This window comes from Lagenorhynchus albirostris, chromosome 1 (assembly GCF_949774975.1).
Source record: "Lagenorhynchus albirostris chromosome 1, mLagAlb1.1, whole genome shotgun sequence".
Taxonomy (NCBI): Eukaryota; Metazoa; Chordata; class Mammalia; order Artiodactyla; family Delphinidae; genus Lagenorhynchus; species Lagenorhynchus albirostris.
Window position 1 is genome coordinate 126,617,774 of NC_083095.1, and position 24,377 is coordinate 126,642,150.

The following is a 24,377-nucleotide window of genomic DNA, read 5'->3' on the forward strand; positions in this document are numbered from 1 at the left end:
TGCCTCACAACTGCCCTAGGAAAAAGGTGTGAATTATATCCATTTTACAGATGGGCAAACTGAAACTCGGAGAGGTAAAGGGACTTCTGAAAGGTGAGAGCACCAGGGCTTCAAAGGGTGCAGCGCCCCTTGCAGTACAGCTCAGGGACTTACTTAGCTTCACATCACCTGGTGACTTGTTAGAAATGCATGTTCCCAGGCCCGCAGACTTCCTGAATCAGAAACTCTGGAAGTGGGGCCTAGCGATCTGTGTTTTAACAAGCCCATGGGGTGATTCTGATGCACGCAGATTCTGCAGGTTCTCCTTCAGTCCTGGGTGGGGCCTGGGATTCTGCATTTCTAACCAGCTCCCAGATGATGCCAGTGCTACTGGTCCCCAGACAGTACACTGAATAACAGGGATCACCTGGGGAGCTTGGTTCAAATGCAGAGTCCCCAGCCCACTCCCAGAGAGTGTGATCCCACAGGCCTGAAGTGGGTGGGGCCCAGGAACCTGAATTTCCACAAACATCCCAGATGATACCTGGGGCTCACACTCTGAGGATCCCTGCTCTGGAGTTCAAGCTTGCAGGCATCCACCCCAGCCTCATTTTGAAAGGTTTTCCTCCTCCACTCCCCACCTCCACTGGCCCTGAACCACCCATCTGATCTCCTGCCAAACTGTGGGTTAAGGGGTGCGAGTGGGAGGCCATCCCTGAGCCAGTGGGGCCCTCAGTTCCTCAAAATAGGTCAGGAGTCTGGCACAGACCAGGCGCAGTGGCTGCAAATAGAAACCATCTGTTGGGCCTGTGCTTTGGGCTCCACCGCCCCCTCCCTCCCTGGGCTGAGGAATACAGAACTCAGAATCCCAGTAGAAGGCGGGTACTTCCCAGGGTGGGGCCTGCCCACCCCAGACAGTCCCCCCAGGTCTACCTGCAGAGGAGAGGTGGCAGCACCATGTCCTGTCCCCTCACCCCCCATCCCTTTATCCCCCGCCCTCCCACAAGGAGGCTTGGTCATCAGGTGACCTTGCTGTGTGACCTTGGACAAGTCACTTCCTCTTTCTGGACCCAAGTCTGTGAAATGAAAGGCTAGATTTTAGTGGACCCAAGGGTCCTCTGCTGCGCTGGCAGGCTATGGTTCTATGAAAGCCTTTTTGTGTTAGGACCACATGTAAGAGAAGTTGGGCCCATAGGGAGGAACATATTTCCTTCTCCTTGCTTTCTGCCCAGGTGGGATCTTACAAGTTGGGATCTGGTCCTGCAGATCCCTACAAGGGGATGGGCAAGGTTTATGATGTGGGAGGGCCAAGGGAGTTTTTAGAGGCTTTAAGGGGAAGTGACAGGGTCACTCTTCCTTCTTCCTGTCCTCTTATTCCTTTACTCATTCACATATTTAGTAAACATTCATCAATACTATATTAAGCCTAATGGTAAGGCCTGGAAAAATGGAGAAGAATGAGACATAGTTGCTGCCCTCGCTAACATCCAGTGCGACTGGGGAGCAAACATGTAAAGTAAGAGACCCTGGTGTCAGATCGGAGTTCAGATCCCAGTTACTCCACCTAAGTGACTTTGAACAAGCCTAGTTTCATCTGTAAATGGGGATAATAGTTGTATCTTTACCTCAGGGTTATTATAAGGATTACAGGGTGTAATGAATGTAAAATATTTGGGTCACAGTAAGCGCTTAATAAATGTAGGCTATTGTTATTAGCGTGATGAGCCAGAAAAAGGGAACACAGGACAGAATCTGGGGACTTCAGAATCTGGGATCTGCCCAGCTCAGGAGCCATCTCAGGGGAGATGGGAAGCTTTCCTGAAGAGCTTGGAGCAGAGGAGGCTGGAAGCCTTCTCACGTGTCCAGTCCTGCTCAGCAGAACAGGAAAGGCTGCAGGGATTCAGGGCAGAAGCCTGCTGCAGGAATAGACTCCATATCTGGCTGGACTTGCGTCGGGTGATGGGCAGAGTGCAGCATCCACGGGTGCCAGATCTGAATCCTCCATCTGTCTGTTGAGAAGATGCCATCCCAGCCGCGCCTGACTTTGATCTACTCCCTGATGGTCTAAGGGAGGCAAGATGGAACATGACAGAGGGGAGGAATCCCCATTTCATGGTTGAGAAGACTGAGGGGCTTGCCCAAGAGGCTCTGTGAGTTGGCGTGGAACCTAAGAATTGCACATCTGCTAAGGATGGAGAGAAAGTCAGTGGGGTGACTCCAGATCCTGACCTTCTGTGGTCCCTGTGCATCCCAGCCAGGAGCTCCCAGGTGTGGACGTTGAGTTGGATTCCTTTCCTCTAGGATGTGACTTTGGGGGGCTAATTGATATTCTACCAGCGCCATGCAATAGAACTGTCTGCAATGATGGAAATGATTTGTAATCTGTGCTGTTCAATATGGTAGTGGGTCAGTGGGTCAGCTTCCTCCGTCTTGCGTCCCTGCTGAGATCAGCTGTGCCACGGGGTACAGGGACTTCAGAGGCAGACCCTCGAGGGACTCCTGGATCCCTGGAGGCCCAAACCCAGCGGATTCTGCAGTCAGAGAGCATTTAAGCAAGAACACTTGTGGTCCAGCTTTTTCATGCTGGGTATTTCTTTTTTCTTTTTTTTGTTTTTTGTGGTACGCGGGCCTCTCACTGTTGTGGCCTCTCCCGTTGCGGAGCACAGGCTCCGGACGCACAGGCTCAGCGGCCACAGCTCACGGGCCCAGCCACTCCACAGCATGTGGGATCCTCCCGGACCGGGGCACGAACCCGCATCCCCCACATCGGCAGGCGGACTCCCAACCTCTGTGCCACCAGGGAAGCCCATGCTGGGTATTCCTTGAATGGCTACAAGATCTTCTCAGAAGTCCTGGTAGCCAGTGAGAACCCAGTAAGACCATTACATGGCAGAGCTAGAGGGTGGGCCATCTGGCCCAAATACCTCCTGTGAGAGAAGAAGGAGGGATCTGCCTGAGGGTCCTTAGTGAGTTAGTGACTGAGCCAGCTGGAACGTGGGTTTCTGGCACCTTTCCTCGCACCAGAGGTTCTCAAATTGGGTTCCACGGTGCAGTCCCAGGACCACTGCTTGACGGTACTCCCAGTTTCCTGCTAGATTTGAATGCAAACATCTCCAACTTTGCCCATTTTACATCTTGGAGTTCTGAGTAATATTTTATTTAGAGAAAGTGTTCTGCTAAAAAGATCCTAGCCTTTCATTTCACAGAGGAGGAAACTGAAGTGAAGAGTCCGTCAGTAATTACTGCCTGACCTGACGCGCTTCTCAAGACCCCAGGCTGATCCACTTCTGCTCCCTTCAGTTTGGGAACATGCGCTGTATCCCTCCCATGTGTCCAGCCCTGGGCTCTGGAAAGCAGGTCTGACTCAGAGTTGGAGGAGGACCAGTTGACCAGCGGTCACTCGTGAACCCAGAATGTTGTGGGAGAATTCACTGGAGATATTGATGATAGTATCTGTCGTTCGGCACACCTTTTGCAAAGCCCCGTCCCCGGTGTTCTCATGTCCCATCCTGATAGGGATTCCAAGGCATAGGTGTGGCTGATACCCACATTTCACCAAAAAGGACACCAAGCCTAGAGAAAGAAGATGCCTTATCCCAGGTCACGCAGGTAGTGAACCAAACAAGACTAAAAATGTCAGCCTTTCTCTGATAGCACGTGGACAGGGAGTGGCTCTCCCACAGATCCTGGCGGGCTGCCCCATGAGAACAAGTGTCCAGTGTCCACCAGGGCAGATCCTGAGGCCTCCTGGGCTCCCCAGCTGACAGCTCTCCCCAAGGATGTAGCCATGAGCTCCGCCCATCCCCTGAGTCAGAGACGGGAACAAAAACTGCCCTCGTACATTTTTTTGTGTTCCGGTTACAGGACTGAGTTTTAGCCATCGTCATCTAGAAAGTGCACCCGCTGGCCACAATAAATCATTTTTAGGATTGGAGGACAGGATACAATTTGTCTCCACCTGGAGTGTACACAGAGATTATCTCAGAGGAGAAAAAAGCCTGATTCCGTTTCTTGAGAGGCTATAAGGGCCGTTCAGCTGCAAAATGAACACTTCCTCCTTCCGAGCCCTCCCCCTCTCAGAGGGACACCAGGATGGCCCTGGGCCCAGGGAGAGGCCGCCAGGGAGCAGGCCCAGCAGCCACGCACATCTGGAGGCCAGAGCCTTTCCCTCCCTCTTCCTGACCCTCAGCCCAGCTCAGCCCCCTCCTTCTCCTGCCAGAGCTTGGCCCTCCCCAAGTAAACACTTAATTGAGGTCAGAGTTTCTCCCTTCCAGGAGAAGAGGGGAGGGTAGAACTAGTGTGTGATGAGCACGGCCTCCCCACCCCACCTCCGTGCCAGACACCTTACCAGGCATTTAGCATTTGGTCACTTCATCGCATCCAGTGAGCTGGATAACGTTATTCGAATTTTACAGGTAAAGAACCTGATGCTCAGAGAAGTTGAGTAACTAGTCTGAAGTCACACAGCTAGCAAATAACAGCCAAGATAGAAACCTTTGGATTCTTTCTGACTCCTCCAAACCCTGCTTCCTATACAGTTTCTTTACACTTTTGTGTAGTGCCCTGTACTGTATGGAACAAGTAGGGAGAAGTAAGAGCTTGGGTGGAGAGGCTGGAAGAGGAGAGATGTGTACTATGTTGGAAAGAACAGTAAACTAAGAGTCAGAATTTCCTTTTTTTTTTTTTTTTAGCTTTTTATCCAAATATCTCATTTAATTCTTATTACAACTTATTGGGCAGTTAACATAATTGTTTCCATCTGATAGCTACAGAAGCAGAGATTTAGATCAGTTTAGAAACTTGACCAGAGGGACTTTGCCATTAAGTGGTAGAACAAGGACCTGAGGCCACCCAAGTCTTTTTTTGTTTGGTTTGGTTTTTCAACATTATTTTATTTTATTTATTTATTTTATCATTTACTTTTTACTTTTTTATTTTTTAATTTTCATTTATTTATTTAATACAGCAGGTTCTTATTAGTTATCTATTTTATAAATGTTAGTATATGTATGTCAATCCTAACCTCCCAATTCATCCCCACCCACCCCACCACTTTCCCCACTTGGTGTCCATACGTTTGTTCTCTACATCTGTGTCTCTATTTCTGCCTTGCAAACCGGTTCATCTGTACCATTCTTCTAGATTCCACATATATGAGTTAATATACGATACTTATTTTTCTCTTTCTGACTTACTTCACTCTGTGTGACAGTCTCTAGGTCCTTCCACGTCTCTACAAATGACCCAGTTTTGTTCCTTTTTATGGCTGAGTAATATTCCATTGTACATATGTACCATATCTTCTTTATCCATTCATCTGTCGATGGACACTTAAGTTGCTTCCATGACCTGGCTATTGTAAATAGTGCTACAATGAACACTGGACTGCATGTGTCTTTTCGAATTATGGTTTTCTCTGGATATATGCACAGTAGTGGGATTGCTGGGTCATATGGTAATTCTATTTTTAGTGTTTTAAGGAACCTCCATACTGTTCTCCATAGTGGCTGTGTCAGTTTACATTCCCACCAGCAGTGCAAGAGGGTTCCCTTTTCTCCACACCCTCTCCAGCATTTGTTGTTTGTAGATTTTCTGATGATGCCCATTCTAACTGGTGTGAGTTGATACCTCATTATAGTTTTGATTTGCATTTCTCTAATAATTAGTAATGTTGAGCAGGTGTTCATGTGCTTCTTGGCCATCTGTATATCTTCTTTGGAGAAATGTCTATTTAGGTCTTCTGCCCATTTTTGGATTGGGTTGTTTTTTTGTTATTGAGCTGCATTAGCTGCTTATAAATTTTGGAGATTAATCCTTTGTCAGTTGCTTCATTGGCAAATATTTTCTCCCATTCTGAGGGTTGTCTTTTTGTCTTGTTTATGGTTTCCTTTGCTGTGCAAAAGATTTTAAGTTTCATTAGGTCCCATTAGTTTATTTTTATTTTCATTTCTCTAGGAGGTGGGTCAAAAGGGATCTTGCTGTGATTTATGCCATAGAGTGTTCTGCCTATGTTTTCCTCTAAGAGTTTGATGGTGTCTGGCCTTACATTTAGGTCTTTAATCCATTTTGAGTTTATTTTTGTGTCTGGTGCTAGGGAGTGTTCTAATTTCATTCTTTTACTTTAGCTGTCCAGTTTTCCCAGCACCACTTATTGAAGAGGCTGTTTTTTCTTCCCTGTATATTCTTGCCTCCTTTGTCATAGATTAGTTGACCATAGGTGCGTGGGTTTATCTCTGGACTTTCTGTTCCTGTTCCGTTGATCTATATTTGTTTTTGTGCCAGTACCATACTGTCTTGATTACTGTAGCTTTGTAGTACCGTCTGAAGCCAGGGAGTCTGATTCCTCCAGCTCCGTTTTTTTCCCTCAAGATTGCTTTGGCTATTCAGGGTCTTTTGTGCCTCCATACAAATTTTAAGATTTTTTTGTTCTAGTTCTGTAAAAAATGCCATTGGTAGTTTGATAGGGATTGCATTGAATCTGTAGATTGCTTTCACCCAAGTCTTTTGAAGAGTCAGGACGTCTTGACTGAGGTCTTGTCTCTGCCACTTTCACCGCTTGTGACTTTGGGCCAGTCTCTCAACCTCTCCGAGCCTCAAATTAGTCACACATGTACCAAATATTTTCAATGGGACTGTAGTATCTGTCCAGCTCTGCGCACTGGACAGCTGCGGCTGGGGGCAAATGAGGTGATGTTGAGGTGGCAGCTGGGGAGCGTCATGGAATTGGTCGCCTTGCTGATACTGCGCTGTCAGTGGTAAGGGACTCATTAAGCCCCAGCCTGAAGGGTGTACTGAGTTCAAGAGGCCTTGGCATCCCGGTGACAAGGAGGCCAGAGGAGGTGAGGCTGAGTGACTGCAAGGACAAACACTACAAGGAAGGGCTTGGGCCCAGAAGCCCTAATGGGGTGAGAGTAATGACCAGGCCCTCATCCCGAAGCCAGGAGTGGGGTATCAGCTCAAAACTCAAAACTTCAGTAAACTGAAGTCACAGCCCTGGGGTGAGGTTCACCCTGTCGCCTCCAAGGAACTGGGAAGTTGTGCCTGAACTTGGCCCTTGCCCTCCCAGCATACCAAGGGAGTATTCAACCAGGGTCACTGGGAGGCTCCTATAGACAGGAATCCAGTGCCAGGCCTGGGGTGGAGGGCGGCTGTGCAGGGGCCAGTAGGAGTTGGATGATCGCCTAACTTACAATCTAGTAACGGGAGAGAGAAAACATACGTACCTTGAAATAAGTGACCGTGCAGTAATCAGCAATGTGGGAAGGCCTAGGGGGAGATGACAATTGCCATGAGAGCCGTTGTCCTTCCTTGTCACAGCAACGCAGCCGGGGAGGCGTTACAATCCCTGTTTTACAGAGAAGAAATGTCGCTGGCCAGGGTGTCCTGTTTGTTGCTCTCTGACCCCAGCACGCCTCTCTTTGCAACACAATGTTTTTAATAAAGTAGAGGAACTGTATTATTTGGGGGCTGGAAGGCCATCTAGTCCCATCTGTTGTTCCACGTTGCCCTTAACCCAGAGATCATCCACCTCAATCTTGAACCCTTCCAGGGATGGGAAGCTCATTACCTATCATGATAACTTCCTTTTCCAACTCAGGCAGCTCTAACCATTAAGAAAGTCCTTCCTTTTAGGGAACTCAAATGTGTCTCAGTCTTGTGCTGATTGCTCCTGTAAGGTTCATAGAGAGTGTCCTACCCTCACTAGAACTAGCAGGGAGGAATCCACCAGGATCTGGGCTGAGCTTGAGGGCAAGGGGCAAAGGGCCAGATTTTCAGGTGACCTCTTGGCTGCCACACTGATTTCCCTGTGAGGTCTGGGTGGCTCTTTCAGTCCCAGCCCCAGCGTGGCCTCCTCTCTCTGCAGAATAGGGAGGAGGTTTTTCTGTTCCCTGCCTGCACACCCGTGCATCTGACCTCAGAATGAAGTCAGCCCCTTGGTAAGCACAGGAGGAAAGGTCAGAACTCTGGGGCCTCCAGATGCTCCACTTTGGCCCACAGTGTGTGCCGGTGCCTGATCTGACCTCCCAGGTCCTCTAGCTGTCTGTCCACCACCCTCCAGAGCAAACACTCGGCACTGGTCAGCTGGCCCCCTCACTGCCGCCAGCCAGGCCAGGTACATGTTCACAAGTTCCCTCTGTCCCTTCTTCCCTATCCTCACCCCGCCCAAGCCAGGGATTAACAACAGGGGCATCTTTAATGTGAATTGAATCAAGGCTTTACATCTGACTCCTAAAGTTTATAGAGAATCCAGGAATAACTTTGAAGAGACCACAAAGCAACATGAGACAAATCGCTAGAACATTTTCTTTTTTTACTTTATTTTTGGCCGCGTTGGGTCTTCGTTGCTGCACGCGGGCTTTCTCTAGTTGCAGTGAGCGGGGGCTACTCTTTGTTGCGGTGCACGAGCTTCTCGTTGCGGTGGCTTCTCTTGTTGCGGAGCACGGACTCTAGGCGCGCGGGCTCAGTAGTTGTGGCACACAGGCTCAGTAGTTGTGGCTTGCAGGCTCTAGAGAACAGGCCCAGTAGTTGTGGCACACGGGCTTAGCTGCTCTGCGGCATGTGGGATCTTCCCAGACCAGGGCTCGAACCCGTGTCCCCTGCATTGGCAGGCGGATTCTTAACCACTGCACCACCAGGGAAGCCCCTAGAACATTTTCTAAGACGACTGATTTGATGTCTTTAAGAAGTCAGTGTCACTAAAAAAAAAAAAGTGATGGGAGTGTTCTAGATTTAAAGGAGTCAAAAGAGAGATCACAACCAAATGAAATACATGGGAGCAACACAGCTCCCAATCCTGGTTCAAAATATGGAATAGCTGTAAAAGGCATTTTGAAGAATTTTGAATATTGGCTGGGTATTAGACGGTATTGAAGAATTGTTGTTCATTTTCTTAGGAGTGGTAATAGTGATGTGCTCATGTAGGAAATCGTCCTCCTTTGTAGGAAATGTGTGCTGACTTAATAAAGGGGCAGGAGTCATCACGTTGGCAACTTCCTTTCAAACAATTACACAAAACTAAAAAGACCGAAAGAAGTAGGTACATAAAGGAACGTGTCAACATGTTAAGGATGATGAACCCAGGTGGTGGGTGATGATTGTACCACGCTCTCAACTATTTTTGCATTTTGAAGTATTTTATAATAAGAAGTTGGAGAGAACATAATGTGGTCTGCAGAGTCAGAACAGGTTCCAGTGAATCCTGTGCCTGCTCACTGTCTGAACTTGGGCTGGGTCTGTTTCCCACCCTGTGCAACAAGGACAGTCATAGTTCCCACCTCGCAGGGGACTGTGCACAGTGCCCGGTGCTCTGTCAGTGTCCCGTGCTGGCAGATGGCCCCTCCTCCATGAAGCCCACCCTGACCCCCCCTTCCCTGACCTCTCACTACCATAAACTTGTCAAGCATCCATTTCATCTCTTCCGTTGGCTTGTAAGATATTTGAAAGTGGAGTCCGTGTCTGATGCTTTCCAGACACCTCTCAGTAGACTGGGCCCACGGGAGCAGCAGTGATATATTTTTGTTTGTTTGTTTGTTTGTTTTTGCGGTACACGGGCCTCTCACTGTTGTGGCCTCTCCCGTTGCGGAGCACAGGCTCCAGATGCGCAGGCTCAGCGGCCATGGCTCACGGGCCTAGATGCTCCGCGGCATGTGGGATCCTCCCGGACCGGGGCACGAACCCGTGTCCTCCGCATCGGCAGGCGGACTCTCAACCACTGCGCCACCAGGGAAGCCCAGCAGTGATATCTTATCTTGAATGAGACCTTGTACCTACATATCTCATTTTGACTCTTAAAGTAACCAGATAAAGTCAGGAATTATGGGTCTCATTTTAGAATATCTCAGGGAGGCAAAGTGTCTTCCCAAGGCTAGTAGGAGTTAGAATGGGGAGTGAAAACCCAGGACTGCAGACTCCTGGTCCAGCGCTCTGCCAGGCATGCTCACTGTGGCTTCAAGAGGAGTGAAGGTGCAGGCCCAGTGATAAGGGCCCCCTGGCCTCCTTCCCCCAGCCCTTCCAAAGGTCCAGCGGAGAGGTCAGCCTCAGCCTACCAGCCAATGGGGAGAGGCCAGCGCCGGGCTTGCTGAGAGACGCTCTCTGTTTTTCCTAGGATGCAGGCTGGGGCTGATCCCCACAGAGTTCTCTCTGCTGGACCTTTGAGAGGGCAGTCAGATTCAAGTCAGGCCCTGAAGGCTAAGGTTGGGCTGGACAGAGAAGAGAGCGAAGGCATTCCAGGCCAGAACTGCACCAACAAGGAAAAAGAGGTTGGAATGAGCAGGCTCACCACCTCCTTTGTCTTCAGGGGGAACTGTGGAATCTAGAATGTTCTACCTGAAAGAGACAGAGTGATCTCCAATACTCCCATATCAGACAGAACTTCTGCCGGGACCATGTACCACCGAGACTATATTTTTCATGCTGTATTTTTCTTTGAATTAATTCATTACTTTTAAACTTAGCTTTCTTAGCACTAATACCTGTGAAATCATGGACTTGGCATGCAAGTTATATTTTTTCTAATGCAAATTAAAAATAAATATGTAACTACTAAAATTTAAAACTTCATCTCTGTACCATGTAAAGGAACCATGAGTGACCGCCTGGGACCACACTCGGGGCATCACTGATATAATCCTGATGAGGAATCTGTCAGAAGAGGATAGTCTCAGGTCACACAGCCAGAAATGACCAACCAGGCTCCCATCCAGTGCACTTGCCTCTCCAGCAGGACTTTGTTCTGAACAGTCTTGGGCAGAACTCGGCAGAGAGGGGAGAAGGCAGGAGGAAAAGGGGTACAGAGTGGGCAGAGGCTGGGAGGTGGGGAGGAGTGGAGAGTAGGGCGGCTGGCCCTGCGGCGTGGAGAGTGGCCTGGGGGATTGGAGAAGGTGGGTGGAGGCCCAGAGAGCTGGCCGGAAGAGGGCTTGCCTGAAGAATCCCTGGGATTCTCCTCATTGGATCTGAACTTCTTCCTTCAATACAGAGGCCTTTGTGGCTGAGCTCCTGGCTTTATTTAAATCAGATGCAAAGTTTTGTTTTCAGTCAAATTCCCAGGGTTGGTTTCCTGATCCTGTGGTGGTATTTCCTTTTGTCTTCCGCCCCTTGGAAATTTCATCTGAAGAAATTTCTGTCCTGAGATGGGGTGGGAGACTCAAGGCATATCAGGAGATTTGGCAGGAAGGGGAGAGGATGGATAATGGCGAAGTCGGGCCAGAAGGATGTTCATTTAATAAAGCGCTTATTGAGCACCTACTGAATGCCAGGCCCCGGCTGGGAACTTGCCATGGCTCATTGAGCTTGGCTGCGTGTCTGCCAGGAGAGCACCGACTTGAGCTCCCTCTGCCGTGACGCCCATTCGTAGGGCTTCCCCATAGGAGGCGCCATCCTACCACAAAGCTGAACTCCACGGTGGGCTGCCCATTCTGTCCTCCACACACCCCCACATGCACATCTGTGTGTCTGTGTTCTCCACTGTGCACAGCATGGGACACTCATGCAGTAGGTTGGACCCTGTGTCATGGTTGGTGGGTGGTGAGGGGTAGAGAGAGGTACCATTCCATCCTCTAGAACAGGGGCTCTCAAACTTTGGCATATTTCTGTCTCACTCTGGGGCAGGGAAGCTGGATTAAAATGCCTCTTTCTGGGCCCCATTCCCAAAATATTGGATTTAGTAGGTCTGGATTGGGACCCAGGAATCGACATTTCTAACAAACGATGTAGGAGGTTGAGAAACCTCCCCCATCCCGGATGATTTTGATACAGGTGATCTGTGGGCCACACACTGAGAAACCTTGCTCCAAAGGGTAATCTGGCATAAGAAAGAGTCTCAGATTTCCAATCAGGAGACCTGTGTTCATGACCCTACTCATTAGCTGTGTGGCCTTGGACAAATCACTTTACCTCTCTGGGCCTGGTGGTGATGATGATGATGATGGTGATGATATATAGGACTAAGAGATTTCTGAGGGTGCACTTGTGGGTTAGAAGCCCTAGAGAGAATCAGAGGAGCGTATGATAATGGGTGGTCATTTGCCTTGCTGCACGTGAAGGGGCTGTCTTCCTCCCCCGCCCCTCATCATTAGAATTGTTCTCTCTCTTTGTGAACACCCAGCCTCCTCTGTCTGCACGTCCCATACTAAATTAAGCACAGTTTCTGACACGCAAGAGGCAGCCCAGACATGTTATTGGATGGATGGTCTGCTCTATCACGTGGCACGTCCCTTGAGAGTGAAAGGATCCTCCATCCTTTCTGGAAGGTGGTGTGGACGTGTATACGGAAAGCAGGAAGTGTGTGGATGCCCTCATGCCAGTCTTTGCTCTTGTGGGACTTTATTGAAAGAGTAAGTCCTCCAGCACAGGGCCAGGCACCCGATTCTTGGAGGTTCCTTCCCCTCTCCCCGCATCCTGAGGGCAGGTACTGGGCCTTCCTCACCTCCTGCATCCCTGAGACCTCCCGCATGTGCCCAGCTCAGCCCTTCGGGAAGCAGTCCCCGGCCTGACCCTTGTCTCTTCTGGCCCCTCACAGATGTCCTGGCGTCCGCAATACCGCAGCTCCAAGTTCCGGAACGTCTACGGGAAGGTGGCCAACCGGGAGCACTGCTTCGACGGGATCCCCATCACCAAGAATGTGCATGATAACCATTTTTGTGCCGTCAACGCCCGCTTCCTGGCCATTGTCACTGAGAGCGCGGGAGGCGGCTCCTTCCTCGTCATCCCCCTGGAACAGGTAGGCACCCGTACCTCCGTAGGCCTGATTGCAGCCCCAGGGTGGAGAGAAGCCCTGCTTGGTCACTGTTGGGCCTGTTTCTCTCTGACCCTCACCTTTTACTTTCTCATCGTGTGTCCAGTGGCTGTGCCTTCCCCAAGGCTTTCCCCAAGGGTCACCAGAGCAAGTGTAGGTGGGGGACCTGAGCAATATCCAAGGAGAGAACAAGTACATCCAGGAGACCTGAGATCTGTTCCCAGAACTTCCCCAACTTGGACAAGTCACTTGCTTTGGGGTACATGGGGTTCCCATTAACCCCAAGGGATTGGATCGTCTGATCTCCAAGGACAGACCCAGCTCTACAATTCTGCGTCCTGTCCTGGGTGTCCTTTGGTTTGGAGCTGGAGGGGATAAAGACCCAGCACAGTCACATTGGGTGTCTGCAAAAATGACACACTCATTAAAAATAACATTTCAAACTCTTCATTGAGGGACTAGAAATAATTTACCTTCTCCCTCATCCCCCACCTCCTCTCTAAAAGCTTCTTCCCTTCTGTGGCTGCCTTCGAGAATATAGCAAATTAAATGTGCGGAGCCTAGATCATGAAATTTTGAAGCTTTGCCATTCAGGCAGAGTCCCCGGAGGCCCGTGGGAGGTCACGTGCCTCCAGGAAAGTGCTCGCTGTCAGTCCCGCTTGTTTATGGCTGAGCTCTCCCTCCCCGGCCTGACTCATCACTCCCACCCTCCACCAAACTCGGGGAGAGGAGGAGGTACATGCCCAAGGAAGCCTCGAAACCCTCTGTCAGCTGGTGGTGGAGGATGGATTTTTCCAGTCTCACCTGCCCACAGTGGGGGAGCACAGTTTTGGGAAAGCCTTAGGCCAGACCCTCCCTTCCACTAAAGGGGGCAGCTGCGGTGACAGGGACTCAGAGCCTGATACATAGAGAGGTCGGAGGAGCTGTGGACTTGGGAGCAGGAAGTCTGGGTTCTATTTGGGCTCTGCCACTCACCGGGAGCGTGACTTTGGGCGTGTCACTTAACCCCTCTGCACCTTATTTTCTGTAATGGTAAAGTGGGCATCTTAAACCCCCTTCCACCTACATAGCGATGTTGGCATCAAGGAGGGTAATGGACAGAAAGCTCTCCGAGAACCAAACTACATGGTAAAGATGTTTTGGTGCTTTCTTGGAGTGTCATCAGCTCTGCTTGTCAACTTTGCAGATGCCCACAACAGCTCTAACTCATTGGGAAGGATTCTGAAATGTAGATTGCCTCCCCTCCTGAACCAGGTGGCCTCAGATATCTGTCCACTTGGGAACCAGCTTAGCTCCAGCTGCAGCAGGCAGGCCTACAGGTCCCCAGCAATGCATGGGCTGGTTCTTACTGGGGCTCAAGCCCATTGCCGGCATGCTGCCATACTCCACTACATGGATTACAAAGGTCAACAGTCAATGCCTCATACCATAACAAAAATTAATTCCAGATGGATTGAAGATCTAAATATTAAGAAATAAAAAGAAAAGCCGCAAGTGTATTAGAGGGAAATGGAGAGTATTTTTAAAATCATGCAACAAGAAAAGGCTTCCTAAGCCAGATGAGAATCCATAAAAGCATAAAGGAAATGATTAATAGATTAGAATAAATTTAGAATAAAAGTTTTAAAGTCAGTTTTTGTACTCTAGTGAGACATGTAAGCAAAATTGAAAGGCAAGCCACGTAATTGAGGCAAGCCAATATTTTCAATATATGACAGACAAAAGATGCTTGTCCAGAATATATAAAGAGTTAAGAAAAATCAATAAGAAAAAGGACCCAATAGAAAATGGGCAAGGGATATGAATAAGCAATTCATAGAAGACAAAATGTAACTTTTAGCCTACTAAGTAGAAAAAGGTTTAAAAGAATCATAATCTTTGGTTTTGCCAAAGATGTCAGAGGGCAGGCACTCACATACACTCTCAGGACATTTGGTATATTTACATCTTACTCTTGGTGAGGTGTAAATGAAGGTAACTTGTCAATATCTATTAACATTTAAAGATGCGTGTCCATTGACCCAGCAATTCCACTTCTAGGAATCTGTTCTACAGAAGTACTCTCAAGTATATATTTTTGAAAGTCTGCAGCATTTTTGTACTCAACTTTTTTACAAACATCATTTTTTATTGTTTCCTACCTACAGAAATAAAATTTCTCTCTCAAATTGCTTAAAGTTTCTAAATTCCTCTCAGTTTCTGTAATGGTACCAAAGAGTTTCACACCATCCATAGCACTGCTCTAGAATATGATCAGCTTCTTTTTTTTTTTTTTTTTTTTTTTTTTTTGCGGTACGCGGGCCTCTCACTGTTGTGGCCTCTCCGTTGCGGAGCACAGGCTCTGGACGCGCAGGCTCAGTGGTCGTGGCTCACGGGCCCAGCCGCTCCGCGGCATGTGGGATCTTCCCGGACCGGGGCACGAACCTGTGTCCCCTGCATCGGCAGGCGGACTCTCGACCACTGCGCCACCAGGGAAGCCCTGATCAGCTTTTGTAACCACTTCATAGACAGCAGAAAAAAAAGGACTCTTTACAGAGCGTAAGTCTTGCTCTCTATGCCAACATATGTATCTGTACACATATATATATATTCAACGTGCACATAGCCTTTCAACTTTATTTGTTCACATCCTGTGATACATTTTGTTTAATTTGATTAATAATGGACTAATAGTGCTGGCTCACCCTTCCAGTTGTTTTCTGTTGTTTTCTCTCATTCCAGGGAGTTTTCACTTTACGTAGGTACTCGATGATTTGTGCGGCGCTTTTATAGTAGTGAAAATTGGAAGCAACCCATTTCAATAAGGAAATGGGTGAACAAATTAGGGGCCATCCACAGAAAGGGGCGCTATTCAGTCAGCAAAGGTGATGGTGTAGAGTAGTTGTTCTCAAGTGTTCAGCCTCAGAATCACTTTACGCTCTTAAACATTTTTGAGAACCCCAAAGAGCTTTTGCTTATATGGCTGTATCTATTAATATTTAGCATATTCAAAATAGAAATGAAGGCATTTCAGGGAATTCCCTGGCAGTCCAGTGGTTAGGATTCTGCACTTTCACTTCAAAGGGCCCGTATTCAATCCCTGGTTGGGGAAATAAGATCCCACAAGCCGCAAAAAAAAAAAAAAAAAAGGAACTTCAAAAATATGCATTTGTTAATTCACCTAATAATAAACCCATTTTATGTACTCCCAAAAAACATATTTTTATGAAAAATAATTATATTTTCCAAAAAAAATTAATGAGAAGAATGACATTTGCAAATCTCTTTAAATTAGTCTGGCTTAATAAAAGATGGCTGGATTTGCATATCTGCTTCTACATTCAGCCTGTTGCAATATCACACATCATACAGCCTCTGGAAAACTCCACTGTACAGTCCTGAGAGAATGAGTGAAAAGGCAAATAATGTCTTGTATTATTATGAAAATAGTTTTAACCCAACGGACTCCCTGAAAAAGCCTTGGGGATCTCCAAGGGTTCCCAGACAATACTTTTAGAACCACTGATGCAGGGGAGTATTTAATGAGAGAAAAATTTATCACCCACTGTTAACTGAGGGGAAAAAAAGGTAAAATCCGATTAATCCCGTTGAAAAATATCTATCTAGCCATCCACCTATTTGGAAAAGACACCTAATGTTGGTTTTTTTTTTTTTTTTTTTTTGGCTGCGTTGGGTCTTGGTTGCTGCGCACAGGCTTTCTCTAGTTGTGGCAAGCGGGGGCTACTCTTTGTTGCGGTGTGCGAGCTTCTCATTGCAGTTGCTTGTTGCAGAGCATGGGCTCTAGGTGCGTGGGCTTCAGTAGTTGCAGCACACGGGCTCAGTAGTTGCGGCACACGGGACCAGTTGCTCCGCACCGTATGGGATCTTTCCAGACCAGGTATCGAACCTGTGACCCCTGCATTTGCAGGCGGATTCTTTTTTTTTTTTTTCAATGCTTATTTTATTTATTTATTTATTTTACACAACATCTTTATTGGGGTATAATTACTTTACAATGGTGTGTTAATTTCTGCTTTATAACAAAGTGAATCAGTTATACATATACATATGTCCGCATATCTCTTCCCTCTTGCATCTCCCTTCCTATCCCACCGCTCTAGGTGGTCACAAAGCACAGAGCTGATCTCCCTGTGCTATGCGGCTGCTTCCCACTAGCTATCTATTTTACGTTTGATAGTGTATATATGTCCATGCCACTCTCTCACTTTGTCCCAGCTTACCTTTCCCCCTCCCCGTATCCTTAACTCCATTCTCTAGTAGGTCTGTGTCTTTATTCTTGTCTTGCCCCTAGGTTCTTCATGACCTTTTTTTTTTTTTAGATTCCATATATATGTGTTAGCATACAGTATTTGTTTTTTTCTTTCTGACTTACTTCACTCTGTAGGACAGACTCTAGATCCATCCACCTCACTACAAATAACTCAATTTCGTTTCCTTTTATGACTGAGTAACATTCCATTGTATATATGTGCCACATCTTCTTTATCCATTCATCTGTCGATGAACACTCAGATTGCTTCCATGTCCTGGCTATTGTATATAGAGCTGCAATGAACATTTTGGTACATGACTCTCTTTGAATTATGTTTTTCTCAGGGTATATGCCCAGTAGTGGGATTGCTAGGTCATATGGTAGTTCTATTTGTAGTTTTTTAAGGAACCTCCATACTGTTCTCCATAGTGGCTGTATCAGTTTACTTTCCCACCAACAGTGCAGGAAGGTTGCCTTTTCTCCACACCCTCTCCAGCATTTATTGTTTCTAGATTTCTTGATGATGGCCATTCTGACTGGTGTGAGATGATAGCTCATTGTAGTTTTGATTTGCATTTCTTTAATGATTAATGATGTTGAGCATTCTTTCATGTGTTTGTTGGCAATCTGTATATCTTCTTTGGAGAAATGTCTATTTAGGTCTTCTGCCCATTTTTGGATTGGGTTGTTTGTTTTTTTGATATTGAGCTGCATGAGCTGCTTGTAAATTTTGGAGATGAATCCTTTGTCAGTTGCTTCATTTGCAAATATTTTCTCCCATTCAGAGTGTTGTCTTTTCGTCTTGTTTATGGTTTCCCTTGCTGTGCAAAAGCTTTTAAGTTTCATTAGGTCCCATTTGTTTATTTTTGTTTTTATTTCCATTTCCCTAGGAGGTGGGTCAAAAAGGATCTTGCTGTGATTTATGTCATAGAGTGTTCTGCCTATGTTTTCCTCTAACAGTTTGATAGTGTCTGGCCTTACATTTAGATCTTTAATCCGTTTTGAGTTTATTTTTGTGTATGGTGTTAGGGAGTGTTCTAATTTCATTCTTTTACATGTAGCTGTCCAGTTTCCCTAACACCACTTATTGAAGAGGCTGTCTTTTCTCCACTGTATATTCTTACCTCATTTATCAAAGATAAGGTGACCATATGTGTGTGGATTTACCTCTGGGCTTTCTATCCTGTTCCATTGATCTATATTTCTGTTTTTGTGCCAGTACCATACTGTCTTGATTACTGTAGCTTTGTAGTATAGTCTGAAGTCAGGGAACCTGATTCCTCCAGCTCTATTTTTCTTTCTCAAGATTGCTTTGGCTATTCGGGGTCTTTTGTGTTTCCATACAAATTGTGAAATTTTTTGTTCTAGTTCTGTGAAAAATGCCAGTGGTACTTTGAGAGGGATTGCACAGAATCTGTAGATTGCTTTGGGTAGTATAGTCATTTTCACAATGTTGATTCTTCCAATCCAAGAACATGGTATATCTCTCCATCTATTTGTGTCATCTTTAATTTCTTTCATCAGTGTCTTATAATTTTCTGCATACAGGTCTTTTGTCTCCTTAGGTAGGTTTACTCCTAGATATTTTATTCTTTTTGTGGCAATGGTAAATGGGAGTGTTTTCTTGATTTCACTTTCAGATTTTTCATCATTAGTGTATAGGAATGCAAGAGATTTCTGTGCATTAATTTTGTATCCTGCTACTTTACCAAATTCATTGATTAAGCTCTAGTAGTTTTCTGGTAGCATCTTTAGGATTCTCTATGTATAGTATCATGTAATCTGCAAACAGTGACAGCTTTACTTCTTCTTTTCCGATTTGGATTCCTTTTATTTCTTTTTCTTCTCTAATTGCTGTGGCTAAAACTTCCAAAACTATGTTGAATAAGAGTGGTGAGAGTGGGCAACCTTGTCTTGTTCCTGATCTTAGTGGAAATGCTTTCAGTTTTTCACCATTGAGGATGATGTTGGCTGTGGGTTTGTCATATATGGCCTTTATTATGTTGAGGAAAGTTCCCTCTATGCCTACTTTCTGCAGGGTTTTTATCATAAATGGGTGTTGAATTTTGTCGAAAGCTTTCTCTGCATCTATTGAGATGATCATATGGTTTTTATCCTTCAATTTGTTAATATAATGTATCACATTGATTGATATGCGTATATTGAAGAATCCAAAATTGCATTCCTGGGATAAACCCCACTTGATCATGGTGTACGATCCTTTTAATGTGCTGCCGGATTCTGTTTGCTAGTATTTTGTTGAGGATTTTTGCATCTATGTTCATCAGTGATATTGGCCTGTAGTTTTCTTTCTTTGTGACATCTTTGTCTAGTTTTGGTATCAGGGTGATAGTGGCCTCGTAGAATGAGTTTGGCAGTGTTCCTTCCTCTGCTATATTTTGGAAGAGTTTGAGAAGGATAGGTGTTAGCTTTTCTCTAAATGTTTGATAGAATTCGGCAGGAGGATTTTTTTTTTTTTGGCGATACACGGGCCTCTCACTGCTGTGGCCTCTCCCGTTGCGGAGCACAGGTTCCAGACACGCAGGCTTAGCGGCCATGGCTCACGGGCCCAGCCGCTCCACGGCATGTGGGATCTTCCCGGACCGGGACACGAACCCGTGTCCCCTGCATCGGCAGGTGGACTCTCAACCACTGTGCCACCAGGTAAGCCCAGGCAGGCGGATTCTTAACCACTGCGCCACCAGGGAAGTCCCACATTTAATGTTAAAAGGGGTTATCTCTTGAGTATTGGGATCATGAGTGCTCTTTCATTTTCTTCTTTTTCCTTAACCATATTATCTAAATTTTTTTTAGATGAACACTTAATGTTTTATACTTTAGAAAAAAAAAGAAATAAAAGCAATTTGTTGACATGAAGAGGGAACCTGTGAGGTTTCAGAGAACAAATAACCCAGAGTAGGGGCTCAGTTCAGCACTCATTTGATGTATATGACAAATGTTTTCTTCCAGAGGAACACGTGCTTCTGAGCTGGCTGGAGAAAATGCTAGCAAGATACAAGTACCCAGAGTGAGGGTGAAGGGCTGGAGGGTAGGCGCAAGGCAGCTCCTGGATCTGAACAGTTCCTTTAGTCTGAGGCAGGACCCTGATGTCTGAGACTCTGCAGAACAGGGCCCTGCCCCCAGAGAGGGGCTGCTTAGGAATCAGGCCGACTTTTACCTTCCCCTGCTGCCTCGGCCAGGGCTGTCAGTGTCCTGCCCTCTGTGGTCAGGGCTGAGCACACTGTTGTGGGCTGGCTGGTCTTGGGGATAGAGGGGGGGCAGCAACAAACAGCAATAACAATAATGCCAAGTTCAGGACCCTCATTGTCTGTCAGCAGGAGAGATGAGCTGTTCCACATTGGTCGGTTTTCTAGGAAGAAGGTTATATTATTTTAGCTCCAGTTTTTTTTTTTTCCCTCCGTTTAGATAGAAATCTCTCTAAAAACAGTTTCCTGTATTATTCAACACAGACACAGGAAAGATTTTGGCCATATCTTGGTGAGTCCTAATCATTGCTTAGAGCGTCACTCATGAGCTGTGAACTCGTAGTGGCACGCTTTTGTCCCTGCACTGCTTGGATCCAGACTCTTTTCCTGGGCAACCCGAAGGCCACAGAGCACTGTCTGCTTTTGTAGTTCTTTTCTGAATTTTTGGCCGTCTACTGTCAAATGTCCTTCCCATTCCTTTCTTGCTTCTCTGAGAGGTTTGGGGCAGATGAGAATAGCAAGCCCGGCACCCCCAAATCCCTGCCCGAGGCTGACTTTTCCAAGAACTTTTCTTCTTTTGTTCAGTTTCCCTTAAAGCCAGCTTGCCTGAGACTTCAAAGGGTAGGAAGCATGCCCACAACAACTACAAGCAATGATGATGCCTTGCCTTTGTACAGCACTCCAGTCCAAGAAACTCCGTCTTCATCAATCCTCTTGGGGCGTTTGGTAGAGCCACCCCCATTTTACAGCTGGGGAAACAGGCTGCAGAGCCGCCAGAAACCAGTTCACTTATTTCTGAACCCGCGACTCTTTCCACTGCCTGTGACGCTGGGGGATGGATAAGTTCTGGCCGGGCCGGCAGATCTCGAAGGAGTGGATTTGTCTTTCCTGGGGCTCTTGTTCAGGCCGGTTTTTTCCCTGGTTAACATTCAGCCGCCAGCTCTCTCCTCTCTGGAGTGGAATGTTAAGCTGCAGATGGGGGAGCAATCAGCACCCTGATTGCCTGGCACAGCTGGAGGGGCCTTATGAATATTCCAGAGACCAGGCGCGGCGCCCAGAGGCCTGATTAATGACTTGGGCCTCCCCAGGTACACGGCCCCTTTCCTGCTGCACTCCGTCAGGGCCGCCTGCCTGCCGCGTCTACATCCAGACCACAAGAAGGCCGAAGCTGGAAGGCGAGTTTGGCGTGCCTAAGCTTTAGCCAGCTACCTACTACCTCCCTGGCACCTAGGAGAAAGGAAAGAAACCTGGCATGGACATCAGGGATCTGGGTTTTCCCCGTAACCCAGCAGTCCTCAGCCCTGGTTGTCCACTAGAATCACCTTGGGAGCTTTTGAGGGTCTAACATACCAGCTCTTTTTGAATCTTACCTCAAGTCCCATGATGAAAGTACAGTTATTTTTCCCATTTTATAGATGAAAAAATTGAGCCTTGGAGAAGTCAGGTGACTCCTTGGGGACTGTACAGCACACAAGTGGCAGAATTTAAGGCCAGGGCTCCCCCAGCCACATGCCAGCCCACTTTACAGAGGGTTAGGGAGAGGCGTGTCTCCAGATGTGCCTTGTATTATTATTACTGTCATTTGAATGTCTCCACATGTCCAAGGATTTCCTTGAACATTAATTCAGCCAGTACTTTATGAGCTCCTGTGATGTGCTGATGCCTCACGTGTCCATCTTTTCTGGAAGCCATGAGAGCAGATATTTCCTAGACGGTGGGGAAGCTTCCTCTCTGAAGGACGGAAGCAACAATTTTAGTCAGCAAGGAGAGGTGAGGGAAGGCGTCCTGGAACAGGGGACCATACAAGAGAGCATTACTCCTTCAGTCATGGGGCGTGCACTGGGCACCCAGTCCCGTGCCAGGCACTGGGGACCCAAGTAGCATCAGACCTTGTCTCTGAAATGTGCAGGGGGCATCCCATTGGTGGGCCAGGCAGCTGGGAGTTCCCTATAGGGTCCTGCCCATGTCTTGTTCAAGGAACCAACTCCATGGTGCGTGGAGGGAGCTATGGAACAGGTCCATCTTAACTGCTTCCTGCCAGCCGTTCAAAATGATGGGCGTTATTGCATTCTCCAGAAACTAGAGTCCCTGGTTAACTTACGTTCAGATTTAACTTCATATAATGCAAATAACCCAATTCTGGGATTGGGATGCTTACTTGGTCTCCAGAGAGGGGTCACTCCTACTCCCTGTGTAAGCCTTATGGCTTCCACTTTCCCCCTTCATGTCTGCTTAGTCTCAACAACCTGGTGGTGGAACATTTACCCCTGGGTCTTGGGGATGGGATGCTGTATTGTCCTCTCCCAACCGAATCAATGTGGCCTCCTCTTGCTTCTTCCCCTGTCTGTGGTATTCAAGGGTAGAGGCCTAACCAGGGCTGAGCAGTTGCTCCTGGTCTCCCCAGCCCTGCAGGGGTGGGTGGTGGAGCTGGGCCGCAGCAGAAATGGTAGCAAAATTCCACAAGGCATCTCAGTGAGGAGAGCAGAGCCATGGAGCAGGAGAGCAGCACAGGACGGTGCTAAGAGATCAGGCTCTAAAAGCAAACAGACCTTTCTGGAATCTCTGCCTTGCCACTTAGTTACTGTGTGACCTTAGGTGAGTCACTTAACCTTCCCGTGCCCTAGTTTTCCTATGTGCAAAATGATGGGGTTGGACCACATGATCTCTAGAGTTCAATTTAGCTCTCACAATTCTGTTCCCTTCTGACATCATCTTATGCAAATAGGTCCTCATTCGTGTGCTGGTGGGCACTGTGAAGAGTGTAAGAATGGCTCCATCTCATCCCACAAGGCCCAGCTCAGATGAGGCAGCTCCATGAAGCTTTCCCCATCCCAGTACCCATGGGAGGCATTTTGTGTCTATCGCTTAGAGTGCTGTCTACATGCTTACTTCTTTTCTAGATGGCTAGTCCATCTATCTGTCCATCTCCCCACCCACTCATCCATCCAGCTATCCATCCACTCACCTATCCATCCATCCACTCACCTATCCATCCATCCACTCACCTATCCATCCATCCACTCACCTATCCATCCATCTACCCACCCACCCATCCATCCATCCACCGACCCACTCGCTCACCCATCCATCTTATAAATGTTTATTGAGTACCTGCTCTTTCGATCACAGTTCTAGAATTGGGGATGCCACAGTAAATAAGACCAGTCCAGTTAGCTGCCTTGATTAGACTGAGAGCCCCCAAGAGTGGGGACATGTCTGATTTGTACAGGGCCTGCACACAGTAGGTGCTCAGCAACTGGGCACTGGGCTGATGTGAGGCCAGGTCCCAGAGGCACTGTGCCACATCTACCCAGCCGGAGTTTTCTCTTTGCTGGTCCTGGGAGCCCCTCCCCTCCAGGCTCCAGGGACAATGTGGTGTCCTACAGGGGCTTCCCGGACTGAAGAGGGGCTGCATCCTCCCCTTAAAGCCCTTAGAACAGTATTGCCCTACCTAGCTGCTCTGGAACGAACCCGGATGTTGGCAGACCTGTTCGCTCCATGACTCACAGTACGTTGGAGGCCTAATATTAAAAGGAGGAGGGGAAAAGTGCCCAGCTTAGTGCTGAAGGCTGTAATCAAACCAGACTTCTTTGCTCACCCAGAGCCTTGGCTTCCACTCCAGATTTCTGTAACACTCCCTCCCCATCACTCCCCACAGTCAGCACTGGGCCTCTCGATCCTCTCTCCCTTAAAAAAGTCCCAGACCGTCATCCCTGCTCCCCTCTGCAGAGAGGTCTCCCCTCTCCTGAAGAATTCAGAGAGCCTTTTCCAATTCCATCTTTCAGATCTTCCCTCAATCGTTCTTTGTTCTTCAAGCTGCCTTCTGCTTGGTGCAATTTGCATCTCAAAGCCTGTGACAGCGTGCGTGTATATATATACAGTAAGTGACTTTGGGAAAGGGGGAGAAGGCACTGGAAAGAGAGAGAAGTCTCAACTGCATTGCGTTCGGCTGAGGCGTGAGATTGACACCCTGGCTTGATGTTCTTCCCTTTTTTGGAAGAACAATTTCTTATTTTTGAGAAAATGAAGGCAAGCGTTTCCGCAGAAGGGGAAGTGTCGCTCCCTGGTTTTATTCCTCGGTTGTGGGATGAGGTGCTGTCTCTGGATTGGAGGTACATGGGCCAGGGATACAGCCTGGCTGGTGGATATCCTGGGGAGTCAAAGAGTCCATCCCTCTGCCTCAGGGCCTGGGCCTCTGCTAGCTTCA

General features: G+C 47.4%; 1 protein-coding gene across 2 annotated transcripts in view; it reads left to right on the forward strand.

The window, feature by feature from the left end:
• CORO2B (coronin 2B) overlaps nt 1-24,377 on the forward strand; it is a 139,357-nt gene that overhangs the window by 57,032 nt on the left and 57,948 nt on the right. For both annotated transcript variants that reach the window (XM_060153114.1, XM_060153122.1), the window contains exon 2: nt 12,497-12,697. In XM_060153114.1, the coding sequence (XP_060009097.1) occupies nt 12,497-12,697 (201 nt within the window). The remainder of the gene's footprint in view (nt 1-12,496; nt 12,698-24,377) is intronic.